The sequence below is a fragment of the Lithobates pipiens genome, unplaced genomic scaffold (genome assembly GCF_037356315.1).
Source record: "Lithobates pipiens isolate NorthernLeopardFrog02 unplaced genomic scaffold, aLitPip1_a1.2 Scaffold_16, whole genome shotgun sequence".
NCBI classification, from domain to species: Eukaryota; Metazoa; Chordata; class Amphibia; order Anura; family Ranidae; genus Lithobates; species Lithobates pipiens.
In genome coordinates, this window is record NW_027507748.1 from 369,855,801 (window position 1) to 369,874,696 (window position 18,896).

Genomic DNA, 18,896 nt, shown 5'->3' on the forward strand with positions numbered 1-18,896 from the left:
AAAGAAGGCCTTGAGTCTCAAGTGGATATTTTTATACTAAACCTGTTTTGATAAATCCAACCCAAACGAAACCTGGTTAATCCTGCTGTAAGTCTGGTACTGTGATATTTTACAGTGTTGGTCTGTGGAGGCTCAAATATCCATACCAATTTCCACAGTGAAAGGTAGAAGAACCCACTTTGGGGGGGGGGGGGGAGTTTGCTTTGATGTTTCATGTTATACCCTAAATATGGGTGGCGTTAGCCTTTAAACATAAGTGCTCAACATTCAACTCCTGCATGCTTTTTTGTTTTGAATTCACAACAGGTTGGTTTTCTGATGGTCTACCTTTTTTTTTTTTCTTTTTTTTTTTCTTTTCAGGTTAATGGTGCACTGTAAAAAAACGCTGAAGATTTCAGAAGATTTGCTCCAAAAGTATCAAAGTAAAAACCAATATATACCAACAACTGTATTAGACAGTGAGCAAGAACCTGATCCCTATGCATTTGTGGATGGTGATGTAGAGTTTGTTTTTGATGCTAAAAAGGAGAGGCAAAACGGCGAAAGAGAAATGGGGAAAAAACACAAGGTTGGTTTTATGTTTTAAATTCAGTGTTGCTCAGTTCATGTTTTGTTTTTGTTTTGCTTGCATGGTTATGGATGAACAAAAGGTGTTACGATAACGAGGGACAAAACATCATTTTGCCTTAACCAGTACCTTGGTGCTCTCCTTGCATAGTTTGACTTTCTGATTAACCACTACTATTTAAATTTTTATAACATTACAATCTCTTGTGTGAACAGGGATTGTTTTGCCTAGATATGTAATCCAGCCAGAAGATATTATGGTTTAGCAGTTCTTGGTCTTCGTGACCCAATGTTTTGAAAGATTCAACTCATGGTGGTTTCAGTTTAAACCCACTTCCTGCTTTAGCAGCTATATTTTAGTATATCTGCCATGACAATGAGAATTGAGTTCATTGCAAGGAATTGCTGTTGGTTCCCTCCCCCTTGAGTGTCTATAGCCTGTTTCCCCTCTGGTAATGCTAATGGTTTTAAAGACATCCGTGTAATATATAAGGCTGTGCGTGGGAACCTGCTCTGCCTTTTCAGCTAAACAAGTTGTCTTTTGTTACTCATCATAGACATGCGAATGGGGTGTGGTAGATCACTCGGTGAATTAATCTCCTCCCCTTTGCAGCAATTTTCAGTGCAGTGTTAGACTTTATTTTCTGAAGTATCAGATTTGCATTAACATTGCCATAAATTGTTCTGCTTTGAGAAGGAGTTATTTCTAAATGTGTATATTTTGTTTCTGTTCATTAATGCCTTGTTAGAATCCTTTATCTTAAAGGCTCCATGCACACTGGGCTTAAAGTCTGTTCTGTTGGGAGTTAAACACTCATATATAGAGCATTTTTTGTACAAAGTTTAGATGCGTTTAGGAGAGTTGTGTGTGTGTGTGTTTTTTTATTTTTTCTGTTTTTCCCCTGCCAGTGAGCTCGAATCAGAAGGGTTTTTTCCTGCCTCTAAACATTGAACTCAAAATATGCCTCTTAATGTCCTAATGTGCATGGACACATAGGATAACATTGAGCTCCTTCCACAGACGGAACACAAAACTCCTGTAGAAGTAACTTTTTTTTTTTTAGCCAGTGTGCTTCAGGAGTTGTAAAGGCAGACTTTTTTTTATCTTCATGCATTCTATGCATGAAGATAAAAAAAAAGTGTGTGTGGCAGCCTCCCCAGCAAACCCCCTAATTGCTTACCTGAGCCCCTTCTCTCTCCAGCGATGTCCAGGACACTTTTCCGGATCCGCAGCTGTCAATTAGTCAGCCAGCCAATCAGGGGAGAAAGAAGGAGGATCCAGGTAGGGGCTCTGTGTCTGGCTACACGGAACTGTAGCTCGGGTGTCCTCATAGGAGGCTTCTGGCTAAGGGGGCACTCGATAGGAGAGAGGGGCCAGGAGCAGCAAAGAGGGACCCAAGAAGAGGAGGATCCGGGCTGATCTGTGCAAATCCAACTGCACATAGGAGGTAAGTATGACCTGTTTGTAAAGTGTTTTATTTTTTTATTTTTTTATAATTTTAATTGATTTGCGGGGTTGTAAACCATGCATCCTATGCATTAATGTGAAAAAGCTGCTGTTGTGCAGCCGCCCCCAGACCCCCGGTTTTACCTACCTGAACCTGTTCTTTCTCTTCCTTGGGACATACACACCAGCTCTAGTTGGTGTCTTGTTTCCTAATTGGATCGATTGATAGTAGCGCAGCCATTGGCCCCCACTGCTGCCAATCAAATTCAGTGACATGGGAGGCAGGGCCGAGTCCTGCTGTCTGTGTCGACAGACACGGGTGTCCCGAAGGAGATCACTTCTCTGATGGGGCACTCCAGAAGAGGAGCCACGTGTGCCGCTGAGGGACCACAGAAGAGGAAGACGGGCCACTCTGCAAAACCAAGTGCACAGAGGAGGTAAGTATGATCTTTCTTTTTCTTAACCCTTAAGAAAAAAGCTGTATGATCTGTTTTGCTACATTTTGACTTTAGAGTGCGTTCTACTGTTAGGGCCGGTTCACACTGCAGGCGATGCGGGGCGACACCGACTTGCCTCGCAGCGACCTCAGCAGCAACTTGCAGATGACTTCTGTATAGAAGTCAATGCAGGTCGCCCCCAGGTCGCCCAGAAGTAGTACAGGAACCTTTTTTCTGAGTCGGAGCGACTCAAGTCGCTCCTCTTAGAACGGTTCCATTGTACAGAACGGGGGCGACTTGCGAGAGCGCGGCAAGGCGAGTCGTGTCGCCTCGCATCGCCCGCAGTGTGAACCGGCTCTTAGTGCTTTGTATTATTGTGTTTTTGTTTTTGTGCAAAAACAAATCGCTTACAAAACTATCCAGCTGAACATTTTTTGGTGTTCAAGTTATTCTAATTATGATGCTAGTGTTTAATGTGCATAAAAATAATTCAGAAAGCTCTAATGTGCACCTGTCATGTAGCCTTTTCTCAGTTTAACACGTTTGCTGCTGGGCCATTTTTGCTTTTTTTCACAAATTTTTGTAGTTTCACAATTTTTTTTTGTTAGTTTTTTAAATGTTTGTAAAATATCCCCAAACCATAAGTTTGTTTGTTTTATTTTTATTTTTGTTTTTAAAAAGACTTCAGCCCAGAAGGTTTTACCCACTTAATAACCAGGCCAGTTTTTGCTATACGGCACTGTTATTTTAACTGACATTTGTGCAGTTGTGCGACGATGTGCCCTAATAAAATTGATATCCTTTTTTTCCCCACAAATAGAGCTTTCTTTTGGTGGTATTTGATCACTTCTAGGTTTTTTTTTTTTTTATGTAATTTTTTTTTTTTTTTTTTTTGGGGACCAGTGACATGAATACATTAGTACAGTGATCAGTGCTAAAAATATGCATGGTTACTGTACTAATGACACTGGTAGAGAAGAGGTGAACGGGCAATCAAAGGGTTAACAGTGTGCTTGCTAACTGTGTGGGGATGGTCTGACTGGGTGAATACCGAGATCCGTGTTCCTGCTTGGCAGGAACACAAGATCTCCATCTTCTCCCCTGTCAGAACGGCGACCTGCCTTGTTTACATAAGCAGTTTGTTGTCCTGCCACTCCTGGGAACATTTGCGGGTGGCCGGCGGACATTGGGTCCACTGGACCCGCTGATTGGCATCCCCTGTGTCCAATAATCGCACTTCAGGCGGCACATGCGCACCCCCAGTGCCTATGGCACGAAATAAAGGATGTCTAGGTACGTGATTTTGTGCAATAGAGCTGACCTGCCACAGTAAATGTGCGGTAGGTGGTCAGCAAGGGGTTAAGGAAACAGGCTGGAAAAGTAAAGTGTAATAGGGTGTTGCTGATTTTGTACATCTCACCATAGTTGTGCAATTGTTTATCAAAACAATGTTTTCTATTAACAAACGTTACAAGCACAACATAACTCAGGAAATTCCTACAAAATCTTAAGATGTTTTGCATTAATATTTTTTTTTTTTACCAGTACTGTCACCAGAGTGCTTTTGGGAAATTATCAGGGGTCTAAAGAGAGCTCTAATGTTTATCTGAGATCAAGGCCTCAATCTTCTTTTTCTGCTCAGCAATCACTGAACCAAGAAATACACAGTACTGCGGACTCCAGTGTTCAAAAATGGAAGAGAATTGAAACCTGTTACGAGTAAATATATAGGAGCGCTCAGTACTGAATACTACTATGTTCGTTAAGGAAACTGAAGAGATCAGTAAATACGAGAGACCGCTTTCCCTTTCTGCTCACCATTCTGAAGAGATCCGCCCCCCTATGTGCCCCATAATATATTCCCTCCACAACCCAATGTGTCTGCTGGTAGAGGTGGGGGGAGGGCAGCAGGGATTGAGGGCGCACAGAGCCAGTTGTGAATCGGATTGTAGTAACAGTGGGATGTAGTTGGTAACAGGCAGGGCACACTGCAGTGGAAGACGTCACAATTTTTCTCAATAGCTGTCATCAGTGTCTTGTCAGCCACTGGCCACAGCTATTTGTGAATAGGCATAATCTAGGAGCAGTGTTTCTCACACTTTTTCAGTCAAGGCACCCTTTAAAACTATTAACAATCTGGAGGCATCTCAATTTAAAATGTAAAAAATGTGTTTTACACATTGCAGCAACGTCCATGCATGTGACACCCAACATTAGGGGTGATTTATTTTTACAAAGCAAATATACTTTTGCACACTGGTAGTGACAAGTACTCGGGGGTTTCTCTTTTTCTCTCCCTCACTGAGCTAATGTGACCCCAGTGCTGATGTCCTTTTTATGAGCTAGTGACGCCATGCTTAAGGTGCCCATGGTTGTAATGCTGCACAATAAAAACAAAAAAGCAGGCCTGATTTACTTCCTGGCTTGTTGACAATTTGTGGGCAATATTTAGGCATTTTGCCAAAGCGCCTCTGAAGAACCCAGGATGCACCCTGGTTGAAAATGTCTGGTCTAGGGGTTAACCATCTACTATAAATTTATGATCACTGATGTGATCATGAGCTTTATATCCGAAGCCAATGCAACTGCTGTAAAGGTTACTAAGTTTGCCAGCTGCAAGTACTATTTTTGCCAGTGGCTGTAAGAGGGTTTAGACACGTGGCCTTAATATTTTATTAGCAATGAGCAGTTTTCTGCATTCCCCCTCTTCTTTCTATTTTTATTTTTTTATTTTATCCATTTACAGGAAAGAGTGGATCACTTGGTTATTGAACTTCAGCACACTGAGTTACTGTTATTTCCATGTTTCTTTTGTTTATTGCATAAACCTGGCTGTTAAACCATGTACAGTTTTAAATCAAAAGTTGTTCAAACTTCCTTCCTAGAGCTCTTAATACCCAAAAAGTCTGTAAAATCTACATAAAAATAGAATGCAGCTTTAACCAGGATCACATAACGTATGGGAGACATTGATTGTGCGTAGAATCCTTGACTTGATATTACAATCCCATATATGACATTGTATGTTTTATTGTACTATATACAGTGCCTTGCGAAAGTATTAGGCCCCCTTGAACTTTTCAACCTTTTGCCACATTTCAGGCTTCAAACATAAAGATATAAAATTTTAATTTTTTGTGAAGAATCACCAACAAGTGGGACACAATTGTGAAGTGGAACGAAATCTATTGGATATTTTAAACTTTTTTAGCAAATTAAAAAACTGAATTATTCGGCCCCTTTACTTTCAGTGCAGCAAACTCACTCCAGAAGTTCAGCAAGGATCTCTGAATGATCCAATGTTGTCCTGAATGACTGATGGTGATAAATAGAATCCACCTGTGTGTAATCAAGTCTCTGTATAAATACATCTGCTCTGTGATAGTCTCAGGGTTCTGTTGAAAGCACAGAGAGCATCATGAAGACCAAGGAACACACCAGGCAGGTCCGTAATACTGTTGTGGAGAAGTTTAAAGCCGGATTTGGATACAAAAAGATTTCCCAAGCTTTAAACATCCCAAGGAGCACTGTGCAAGCGATCATTTTGAAATGGAAGGCGTATCAGACCACTGCAAATCTACCAAGACCTGGCCGTCCCTCTAAACTTTCAGCTCAGACAAGGAGAAGACTGATCAGAGATGCAGCCAAGAGGCCCATGATCACTCTTGACGAACTGCAGAGAACTACAGCTGAGGCGGGAGAGTCTGTCCATAGGACAACAATCAGTCGCACACTGCACAAATCTGGCCTTTATGGAAGAGTGGCAAGAAGAAAGCCATTTCTCAAAGATATCCATAAAAAGTCTTGTCTAAAGTTTGCCACAAGCCACCTGGGAGACACACCAAACATGTGGAAGAAGGTGCTCTGGTCAGATGAAAACAAAATCAAACTTTTTGCCCACAATGCAAAACGATATGTTTGGCGTAAAAGCAACACAGCTTATCACCCTCAACACACCACCCCCACTGTCAAACATGGTGGTGGCAGCATCATGGTTTGGGCCTGCTTTTCTTCAGCAGGGACAGGGAAGATGGTTAAAATTGAGGGGAAGATGGATGCAGCCAAATACAGGACCATTCTGGATTAAAACCTGTTGGAGTCTGCAAAAGACCTGAAACTGGGACAGAGATTTATCTTCCAACAGGACAATGATCCCAAACATACAGCAAAATCTACAAAGGAATGGTTCACAAATAAACGTATCCAGGTGTTAGAATGGCCAAGTCAAAGTCCAGACCTGAATCCAATCGAGAATCTGTGGAAAGAGCTGAAAACTGCTGTTCACAAACGCTCTCCATCCAACCTCACTGAGCTCGAGCTGTTTTGCAAGGAAGAATGGGCAAGAATTTCAGTCTCTCGATGTGCAAAACTGATAGAGACCTACCCCAAGCGACTTGCAGCTGTAATCGCAGCAAAAGGTGGCTCTACAAAGTATTAACGCAAGGGGGCCGAATAATTTTGCACGCCCCACTTTTCATTTTTTTATTAGTTAAAAAAGTTTCAAAAATCCAATAGATTTCGTTCCACTTCACAATTGTGCCCCGCTTGTTGGTGATTCTTCACAAAAAATAAAAATTGTATCTTTGAAGCCTGAAATTTGGCGAAAAGTTCAAGGGGGCCGAATACTTTCGCAAGGCACTGTGCCATTGTACCAATCCAATGTGTTTTTTGATGCCATGTTCCTGTCTTTTGCCTCCATTAAATAAAAGATTTGTTAAAAAAAAAAAAATACAGTGTTTGCAAATCTTATAAACCCATATTCACTACACTAAATAGAAAACTTTTCAAATGTTTACACTGAGATGTACTATTTTAAGACAAAAAAGGTAATTTTGAAATTGATTGCAGCAACATCTCAAAAAAGTTGGAACAGGACTGTTTACCATGGTGTAACTCTTCTTTTACCAATCTGTAAACGTCTGAGAACTGAGACCAGTTGCTGCAGTTTTGGGAGAGGAATGTTGTCCCATTCTTGCCTGTTATAGGATTCTAACTGCTCAACAGTCCTGGGTTGTCTTTGTTGTATTTTTAGTTTCAAAATTCGCCAAATTTTTTCTATTGTGGAAAGGTCTGGGCTGCATGCAAGCCAGTTAAGCTTCTGGACTCTTCTACTGCAAAGCCATGCTGTTGTCATAGATGTTGTGCAGTATGTGGTTTAGCATTGTTCTGCTGAAATATGCAAGGCTTTCCCTGAAAGACGTCTGGATGGGAGTATAGGCTGCTCTAAAACCTTTGATATATTTTTCAGCATCGATGGTGTCTTTCCAAATTGCAAGCTGCCCATTCCATACGCACTAATGCACCCTTATATCATCAGAGGTGCAGGCTTTTGAACTAAGCGCTCATGACACGCTGGAAGGTCCTTCTCTTTAGTCCAGAGGACGCGGTGCTCATGGTTGCCAAAAAAATGACAAATTTCCATTCATCTGACCACAAAACCGTTTTCCACTTTGCAACAGACTGTTTTAAATGAACAGGCCCAGAGATGGAGACGTTTCTGGATCAGATCCGATCAGATATGAGTTCTTTGCATGCTAGAGCTTTACCTTGCAGTTTTGGGTAGCATGGCAAACTTTGTTCAGACAGTGATCTTTGGAAGTGTTCCCGAGCCCATGCAGTGATGTCCATCACAGGATCATGTCTGTTTTTACTGCAATGCCGTCTGAGGGCCCGACGATCACAAGCATTCAATATTGCATTTTTGCCTTGTCCCTTGTGCGCAGAGATTTCTCCAGATTCTCTGGCTCTTTTTGATATTGTACACTGTAGATAATATTTTTAAAGTCTTTGCAGTTTTTCTTTGAGGAACATTATTCTAAAATTGACCGTTTTTAGACGCAGCTTATCTGAGACATGTTGCTGCCTATCATTTCTAAATCGCCTTTCAAACTATTCCTAAAATGCTACATTTTCACAGTTTAAAGCGAAGGTCTGCCCAGCCCTGGAAAAATGAAGCCGTAGCTGCTGACTTTTATGCCAGCCATACACGGTTCGAATTTCGAAAGAATTTTCAAATTTTTTGAAAAACGAACGATTTTCTAATCGATGATGGGAGAATCGTGCGAGAAACGTAATAAGAAAAGAAAATGTACGGAGATAAAAGAAAATGTACGGAGATAAAAGAAGATTCCCAGCCAAGAAAATTCTTTTCTGTAGCAACATGAGGTGAAATTGAAGGCTAGGTCGGCTGAATTTCGAAAATCAATGGTGGCATCATCAGATCACAAAAAAACGAATTTTCTGATTTTGAAAAGAAAATTTGTTCGAAATTCGACCGTGTATGGCCTGCATTAGTAGTAGGACGGTTTACCAAAATATGGCAACCCTGGCTGGGTATTTCTGATGCATTTTGGGGTGATGTCCTGTCGTCAAAACTTAATCAGAATCTGCTCGCAGATAGTACATGGTGTCGACTGGGATGTGGGCTGTTTTATTTTATTTCAACAGTCATGATGGTTACTTTAGGGAACATGGCGCAGTTGTTTGAGGTATGAATGTGTATTGGTGAATGAATCTTGTGTTTTTGGCACTGATAGATATATATATATATATTTTTTTTTTTTTAATGTAGCATTAAATGCTCTCACCTCCTTTATTTTATAATCCTTATTCCTTTATCTGTGTGGGGTCCTGGAGGGCTTTTAATCCTTAGTGGCTGTGTTTACTCAAGTGTGTCTTATGTATGAGTATTGAACTTTATCTTCATGCCTTGTATATAGATTGAGTGCAAGATTTTTTTTGTTCTTTTGAGTTGTTTATGTGAAAATTTTATATAAATAAAAACCTTTAAATAAAAAAAAAAAAGTTTTCTATTGTGAATAAAATATGGGTTTGAGATTTGTAAATCGTTCTATTCTGTTTTTTTCTGTACATGTTGCATAGAGTTCCAACTTTTTTGGAATTGTTATATGAAGGGGCAACTTTATTGACATATAACATGTGCTTGTACTTTTTAAGCATACGTATAATGGCACTGACTTCCTTTGGTAAGGTGACATGGTTTTGTGGTTATGCTGAAATCTTTATGCAGTTGAAGTGTGTATTGCTTTTACATCATAATAGTTTTTTTTCAGTGCTGCAGCTGTTCATTTAATCTGAACATCTTAATGGTTTTCTGGTGTTGCTGTGCTCATTTTCATTTTTCTAAAGCCTTCTTTTCTCATTATAGGCTGATGACGGCATGTCAAATGTTGCAGTGTTACCGCAAGTTGAAGATGCTATGTCATTATTTAGCCCAGCAGTTAAACAAGGTTAGTGTTACCGTTTATCAGTTTTGAAATGATAGAGCGAAAGATTAGTCAGTTAACATAAGGACTTTTATAACTGTTAAACTCCAAAGGTGGGACCGGAGGTACTTCTAGGTGTTGGCACATATTTAGCTGACAGGTGGAGAGCCCTGTAAGCCTGAAAATTGGGGTTCCTCTATTGTGGTTATGTTCCAAATGTTGCCACTGACCCAGAACCTCCGTCTGGACTTTATTGCTATCTTTATTCGTGGGAAGATTACTCTTTGCTTTTTCATGACCACACAATCTCCCCAGGATTTAAACTTTAGAAGTTCTATCTCCTCACTCAATAAAACTTAATGTGATGTCACCTGCGCTATGAACCAAAACCATAAAAGTGAAATCATGTTCCCAGCTGCTGCTCATGCACATACATAAAGAATTAGGCCTCATGTACACTGCTGCTGCTAAACGGACGTTTAGGAGTAGTTGGGCATTTTCTTAAACTGCTCCAGAACTCTCCTCTGTTATCTGATCAGTACATGTACACAGGGTCATTTATAGTCGTTTCTAGGCAGTTGAGTTTAGAGGCCTTTTTTGGCAAGTAAAAAAATTTGTTCAGACGCGGAGTACCGCGGCATTTCAGCCGCTAAATGTGCTATGCCACGTTTTGTTCATAGGCGTTTATTTTTGCCTATTTTGAAAGGAGAAAAAAAAGTGTTTTTCAAACGCTTCTAAACACGGAATATAAATGCGGCAAAACTGATGTTTTAAACGTGGGTTACGATCTGTCAAGTTAAATCGTTCAGGAGAGGTTGTAAAAACCCCCCCATGTACATTAAGCCTTAAAATTAAGGCCTCGTGTATACTGCTGCTGGTAAACTGATGTTTAGGAGCAGTTGCTCCTGAACTCTCCTCTGTTATCTTATCAGTACATGTACACAGGGTAATTTAGTCATTTCTAGGCAGTTTAGTTTAGAAGCTGTGTGTTTTTTTTTTTTTTTTTTTGTATATAAGAATGCAAAAAATGGGTTCAGACAGATGTTCAGAGTCATTTGGAACGCCAAATGCCTGTAACTGCTTGTAAACATGTTAACGCGCGTTTTAGCAGCGTTTCGTTTGTTTTGGGTTTTTTGTTTTTTAACAAACTCTTCTAGACCTAAACCTCGGCTAAATGGCCTTTTTAGATGCCGGTTTCTAGCTGTCAAGTTAAATCGTTGAGGAGAAGGTTAACAATGTCTCGTTTACATGAGGCCTAAAACAAATTTCTTTATGCTTATACTTCATATGTTTATAAATTCCTCATAATCCATATAAACTTGAATACATATTAATAACAAAATTAGATGTCCCTTTTTAAATATATACAATATATTAATGTGCACATATATGTACGCCAAGAAAAACTATTCATGCTCCAGCGCATTCACTTAATGTGCCACTTCATTATAAAAACCTACGTGGTTTGTTGATCCATACGTGTGCCCCACATAGATGAAAAGAACTCCAAGATGGATTTTTGAATAAAGCTCTATCAAAATTAATGGAATTCAAGGAGGGAACTCTTATTATTGGGGGGGACTTTAACGTCCCTCTAGACCCAAAATTGGATACCTCTAATAGGACATCATCCGTTTCTGAAAAAATTAGGAAAAATATTCTTCGTAAATTAAATGAACTTCAACTGGTTGATGTATGGAGGGCCTTCCATGCTGAGGAGAGGGATTATACATTCTTTTCAAACCCCCATCAACGGTATTCACGCATCGATTTCTTTTTGTTATCTCAGCGAACATTATCATTAGTACAGGACATACGTATAGGAAATATAACATGGTCTGACCATGCGCCAGTAACGATTAATATCCTCTTGAAGGATGCTTTATATAAAACGGACTGGAACTGGAAAATGAATGAAAGCCTTTTACAACGTCCTGAAACCCAAGAAGAGATAATTAAAGAAATCGATTCGTATTTCAAAATTAATGATAATGGAGAGACTGAAATGGGGATAGTGTGGGAAGCCCATAAAGTAGTAATTAGAGGAATTCTAATAAAACATGGGTCCCGAATAAAAAGAGCTCGAGAAATGGAAACAGGCAGACTATTGGAAATGATAAGGAAGATAGAGATACAACATAAGAAGACAATGGAGAAGGATATGGGGACAGAATTAGCACATTTAAGAAGACAGTTATCAGATCTCCTCCGATATAAGGTAAGGGCTATTTTACAACAAGAAAGGGGAGTAATATATGAATCAGGTGATAAATGTGGCAAAGTGCTAGCAAGGAAATTAAAAAAACAACGACTCCGTTCATATATACCCTATATCAGGACAAAAGGAAATTCTAAATCCCTAGTACCAAAAGATATTGCAGAGGAATTCAGACAATATTATACTTCATTGTATAATCTTCCAGTTCCCCCCCATTCCTCTTCCTCTTCATCACTAGAGGAATATCTTGAATCCTCACACTTAGCGAAATTGTCATCCTCAGCACGAAGAAAACTTGAATTACCAATAACAACAGAAGAAGTAACCTCGGCAATAAAGATGTTGAGGCAAGGAAGGGCTCCTGGTCCAGATGGATTTTCTCTGCAATATTTTAAAAGTTTTCATTTGCAACTTGTCCCTCATATGGTTAAAACATTTAACATACAAGGGAAAATCAGGCCTCCACCTGTAGAAGCATTAAGGGCACATATCGTACTTATTCCAAAAGAAGGAAAGGATCAATCAATATGCAGTAGCTACCGTCCAATATCATTATTAAATACGGACTACAAAATATTTACAAAGATACTCGCAGCTCGCCTAGAACCGTTTATGACGCAGCTGGTTCATATGGACCAAGTGGGGTTCGTCCCCACACGTGAAGCTAGGGATAGCACAATTAAGGTTCTGAATTTAATTCAATATGTAAATCAGAGGAAGCTGCCGAGTATCTTTGTTAATACAGACGCAGAAAAGGCCTTTGATAGGGTCAGTTGGTCCTTTATGTTAGGAGTTTTAAAGCAGATGGGCCTTGGGGATCGAATGTTGGACTGGATAGCAGGAATATACTCAAAGCCACAGGCACTGGTAAAGGTTAATGGGATAAATTCTGAAAATTTTCTAATATCTAATGGGACACGTCAGGGATGCCCCCTGTCGCCTCTTTTATTTGCACTATCATTAGAACCTCTGTTAAATAGAATAAGATGGAACCCCGATATTAAAGGTATCTCTATAGCGGATCAGGAATATAAACTCTCAGCATATGCAGATGATTTATTATTTTCACTTTCTAATCCACAAATATCATTACCCAATTTATTGGGGGAAATTGAGCACTATGGTGCTCTATCTAATTTTAAAATAAATTATGGTAAGTCAGAGGCGATGGGGATATCACTGGGGAATCCCATTCAAAAAAATTTAGAGGATAATTTCAAGTTTAAATGGACAGCCACAGCGCTGAATTATCTAGGGATACAGATCCCACCTAACCTAATAGATGCATACGCATTGAACTTTCCACCCTTATTAAGGGAAATTATTACAAGGTTGAATGAGTGGAATAAATCCTCTCATTCCTGGTTTGGAAGAAGTAATATTTTGAAAATGAATATCGTCCCTAAGTTTCTTTATCTGTTTCAGGCACTACCAATCCGGATTCCACTGGCTTTCTTTAGCAAAATTCGGACAATATTTACAAAGTTCATATGGGCAAGTAAGCACCCTAGGATTAACAGGAAATTACTAACTATGTCTAAAGAAGCGGGTGGAATCGCAGCACCGGACTTATATAAATACTATCAAGCTACCCAGCTGGGTAGAATTGTGGATTGGTGCTGCCATAGAGACAGTAAAAGATGGGTTGCTATGGAACAACAAGTAAGTCCCATTCCCTTAGATAGAGCCTTGTGGTGCGGTACAGCTATACCTCTTATATTAAGAGCTCATCCCTTAGTAGGACCTACGCTCCAGATGGGAATAAAAGTAGTGCGGAATCCCAGAATCTCAACAGTTAAATCTCCTCTATTTCCTATTCTAGGGAACCCACTATTCCCGCCTGGCATGGAACTAGGTATATTTAGAAATTTAAGAGAGAAGGGTTGTTTCCAGGCATTACACTTTTTGAGATCTAAAAAATGGCCATCAATAGAAACGCTAATGCAACCAGGAGGACAATATGAATTACCCCTCTGGCAGGCGCTACAAGTTAAACATTTTTTGGACACTTTAGGACCGGCTAAGGATTTTGATCGTCCACTTACTAAGTTTGAAAAGTACTGTGAAAATAAGGAGCCCCTTTCCCATATTATCTCCAAAATATATGCATTACTAATTTCTCCTTTGGAGGATAATGACATAGTAAGTTTGGATAAATGGGAAAGAGATCTCGGACAAACGTTCACCCCGACTCAACGTCAGAAAATAATACACTTGACTTTGAAATCATCTAGGTGTGTTAAGATACAGGAACTAAATTACAAAGTACTAATGCGTTGGTATTATACTCCATCACGAATGCATACCTTTTTTCCAGAGACATCAGATAAATGTTGGAGATGTGGTAAGGAGAGAGGCACTATTGCCCATATTTTTTGGTACTGTCCAATGATTAGACAGTTCTGGGAAGAAGTTCAGAAAATCTCTCAATTGTTTACTGAGTATCATCTTGAGGAAGATCCGGCTTTCTTCCTATTACAATGTACACATATTCCATTAGAGAAATATAAGAATTCAATGTTATGCCATCTGGTGAATGCAGCTAAAAGCTGCATAACCATCCGTTGGAAAGAAAAGGGAGCACCGCGAACTTCACAATGGTTAAACAAAGTAAGGAAAATTGGGATCATGGAAAATTTGATCCCTATGCCCTCTGAGGAAAGGGAAGTCATAGCGCAAATCTGGGCTCCATGGGAGATTTTTTTACAGTCAGAGGAGGGGAAGAGGTTGATTGGAGAAGAAATTGAAGATTAGGTGAGCTGGTTGAGTAATGTAAACTAAACCCGCCGGTGGGTGGGATTGATCTCTCCCCCCCTCCCTCCTTTATCCCCCCTTTTTTTTTTTTTTTTTTTTTTTTTTTTTTTTTGTGTTTGTTTTTGTTTTTGTTTTTGTTGGACCACTATGAGGAATAGATACTATATACGGTATTGGATATTGTACTGATACTGTCTTGTTTTTGTTTTGTTCATAAAAAGGGCAGGAATGCATTATGTTGTACTTCATTGATTAATGATGTTGTTTTGTATTCTTGCAAAGAAATAAAGAATTATAAAAAAAAAGAAAAGAACTCATCAGGCCCCTTTTGACCTCTTTATCTCTAAATTGCGCTTTTTTTTAAATATATGTGTATGTGTATATATATATATATATATATATATATATATATGTGTGTGTGTGTAATATATATATATATATATATATATATATATATATATATATATATATATATATATATATATATATATATATATATATATATATATATATATACACACACACACAGGGCATCCAGAAAGTATTCAGAGTGTCGCCTTTTGTTATGTTTAAGCCTTAGTCCAAAATGGATTTAATTCATTATTTTCCTCAATTCTATAAACAATAGCGCATAATGACAACGTGAAAGAAGTTTGTTTGAAATCTTTGCAAATTTATTAAAAATTAAAATCACTTGTACATAAGTATTCACATTTTGCTGCGACACTCAAAATTGAGCTTAGGTGCACCTGTTTCCATCGATTTATCCTTGAGATGTTTCTACAACTTAATTGGAGTACACCTGTGGTAAATTCAGTTGATTGGACATGATTTGGAATGGCACACACCTATCTATATAAGGTCCTACAGTTAACAGTGCATGTCAGAGCACAAGCAAAGTCCAAGGAATTTATAGACCTCTAAAACAGCATTGTATTGAGACACAGATCTGGGGAAAGTTACAGAATAACGTCTCCACCATTGAAGGTCCCAATGAGCACAGTGGCCTCCATCATCCATAAATTGAAGTTTGGAACCACCAGGACTCTTTGGGCCGCCTGGCCAAAATGAGCAATTGGGGAGAAGGGCCTTAGGAAAGTGACCAAGAACCCAATGGCAGAGATGACAGCGCCAGCGTTTCTCCATGGAGAGAGGAGAACCTTCCAGAAGAACAACCATCTCTGCAGCACTCCACCAATCAGGCCTGTATGGTAGAGTGGCCAGACAGAAGCTACTCCTCAATAAGGCACGACAGCCCGCCTGGAATTTTTAAAAAGGCACCTGAAGGTCTCTGGCCATGAGAAACAAAATTCTCTGCTCTGTTGAAACCAAGATTGAACTCCTGAATGGCGAGCATCATATCTGACATCCCTACAGTCAAGCATGGTGGTAGCATCATCTGTGGGGATGTTTTTCAGTGGCAGGAACTGGGAGACCAGTCAGGGTCGAGGGACAGATGAATGTAGCAATGTAGAGAGACATCCTTGATGAAAACCTGCTCCAGAGCGCTCTGGACCTTAGTCTGGGGTGAAGGTTCATCTTCCAACAGGACAACAATCCTAAGCACACAGCCAAGATAACAAAGGAGTGGCTATGGGGCAACTCTGTGAATGTCCTTGAGTGGCCCAGACTTGAAGCCGATTGAACATCTCTGAAGAGATCTGAAAATGGCTGTACACCGACGCTCCCCAGCCAACCTGATGGAGCTTGAGAGGTCCTGCAAAGAATGGTAGACGCTGCCCAAAAATAGGTGTGCCGAGCTTGTAGCATCATACAGGCTGAGGCTGTAATTGGTGCCAAATGTGCTTCAAAAAGTATTGAGCAAAGGCTGTGAATACCTAATGTATTTTGTTAATTTTTTTATTTATTCTTTAATACATTTGCAAATATTTAAAACTCCTTTCACGTTGTCCTTTTTGGGGTATTTGTAGAATTTTGAGGAAAATAAATTTAATCCATTTTGGAATAAGACTGTAACATAGCAAAATGTGGAAAAAGTGAAGTGCACTATTAAACGGCTTCTCCTCTCCTTCAATACACAAAACAGTTTGACTCCAGATGCCTCTGACCAAGGAATCCATAAACCACAACAAAAGTCATTGCGTAACAGGATTATTCCTCAAATTTAAATAACATAGAGTACTCAGTTTTGTGCCCTCCTCATTATTTCTGGCTACGTCACATCCTCCCTGTGGAATGCACGCTGGGTACAGTAACCAGGAACAGCAGTGGTAGGGGAAGTAACCCACATTGCTGGATATACCAAGTGCCAGAAAGGGCACAAAGCAATCTGAGTGCTCTAAGTTTTTTAACTTTCTGAATTTTGAAGAATAAATTTGAGTAATCTTTGTGTTTTATGGATGCCTTGTTCTGGGGTATCTAGACACTCCCTGTGCTCTAGATTGGTAGAAGGGAGAAACTGGTTAATTTTTAAAAATAACGTACTTTAACCTATTTTTAGAGATCTAAAAGGGGTCAAAGGGTTCTGGCTAACCCCTAACTACCTAAAATAAAAAAATTAAAATAAAAAATTGGGTGGAGGATTCCACCTTTATCCGGGTATTAAAGGTCTAGCAATTACTTATGCTATGCTTTTATGAGGGTGGGCTCATTCCTTGCAATAAATTACTATACATTGTATCCCTGACCCAGAAAGAATATGCAAAGTTCTGACTTGTTTCTTACTTTTTGATCTGCTTTCACATTGCAGCCAAGCAACTAGCATTTTTAGAATGAGGGCAACAGTGATTGCCCAGTTTTTTCCTTATGACAGGTTAGGTTTTAATAAAGACTTTGTAAAAAAAAAAAAACACACATATAGTTATATAGATGCATACATATTTTATTTACTTGTTGATCACCGATTTATTTGCAGAGTCTCAGCGACCGTCTGCTCATGCCAGAACAGCATCTACTAGTCTCTTTCATGAAACTGACCTTGTTGTGTCTTATAATGATCTGGATAACCTTTTTAATTCCGATGAAGATGAGCTTACGGTATGTAACAACTTTATGGTCTGATCCACATTTACAGTTCCTATCTTTTGCCTCCAGGGAAGATGGGGCGGGGGGGGGGGGGGGGGGGGGGGCAGACGTTGTGGAGTTATATAGCCCTTTGGTTATTCGTTAACTGATGTTGAAACAATGTTGTACAATATGAAGTAAATGGGGTTTCCTAATTTTTTCTTCAGCCTGGATTAAAAAGGAACCAGAACACTGATGACAAGAACAAGGACTCCAAATCTGTAAACCTAGACCCTCAGTCCTGCATAAGTAAGTACTAATATGTCTTACATTTTATGTTAACAGGAAAATAGATTTGCTGTTGGCATTCTGTACAGAAATTCAGATCACGTTTTTATTAGAATGCAAAGAACCATGAATAAATGGGAATCCATTAACTGGAGATGCAAATTAAAAAGTAGGAATTTCTGGCATCACTTTAGCCATGCATTCTGCAAGTCTGTGAAAAGTTGGCTCTAGACACCTGCACATATAAAGAGATCTGGGGTACTTTTTCTTAGATTATAAGATCGCAGGAGCAAGGCTCCTCTTGTTTACAATTGTACTGTTGGTGTATTGTCTCCCTTTACGTTGTAAAGCACTGCGCATACTGTTGGTACTATATTTATTAATCCTGTATAATAATGATATTTACACCTGTTGTTCCTGAAAATATATCTTTCAAAAAATAACACTTATTTAAACTGGCAGGTAATTCCAGAACAGCTCTAAGGACAGAAAGAAAAAGGACAATGTAAAAGACTGTTTTTGACCTGTGTATGTTTAAATTTAGCAAGTTACAGCATTAAAAGTGCCCTCATTAAGCCGAGTCTACAGCTATACATACATTACTGTGGGCTGTTTGCTCTTCTATACACAGGTTGCATTATGGCAACTATTTAGCACTGGTGGCTATTGGCATGATGATAACCTACATATCTCATCCCTAAATACTGTGTAGCTCAAAATTATACCAAATTGTTCTCTAGGTACAGCTGACCTTCATAAAATGTATCCCACTCCACCATCTTTGGAGCAACACTTTATGGGTTTCTCTCCTATGAACATGAACAGCAAAGAATATAACAGCATGGACTCCACACCAGGAGCAACACTTGATGGAATAACTGCTCAATTTAAAATAGAAGTTGAGGAGGGATTCTGCAGTCCCAAGCACACTGAAATTAAGGTAATATATAATTTATTTTTTTAGCAGCCTAGGGCATGTGTATGTGAATGACATT

The 18,896-nt window shown here is 39.3% G+C and overlaps 1 protein-coding gene across 3 annotated transcripts in view; it reads left to right on the top strand.

Moving 5' to 3' along the window:
* Positions 1-18,896, top strand: part of MED13 (mediator complex subunit 13) — a 187,373-nt gene that overhangs the window by 101,752 nt on the left and 66,725 nt on the right. For all 3 annotated transcript variants that reach the window (XM_077482121.1, XM_077482123.1, XM_077482122.1), the window contains exons 10-14: positions 361-568; positions 9,620-9,701; positions 17,525-17,646; positions 17,841-17,922; positions 18,642-18,841. In XM_077482121.1, coding sequence (XP_077338247.1) covers positions 361-568; positions 9,620-9,701; positions 17,525-17,646; positions 17,841-17,922; positions 18,642-18,841 — 694 coding nt within the window. The remainder of the gene's footprint in view (positions 1-360; positions 569-9,619; positions 9,702-17,524; positions 17,647-17,840; positions 17,923-18,641; positions 18,842-18,896) is intronic.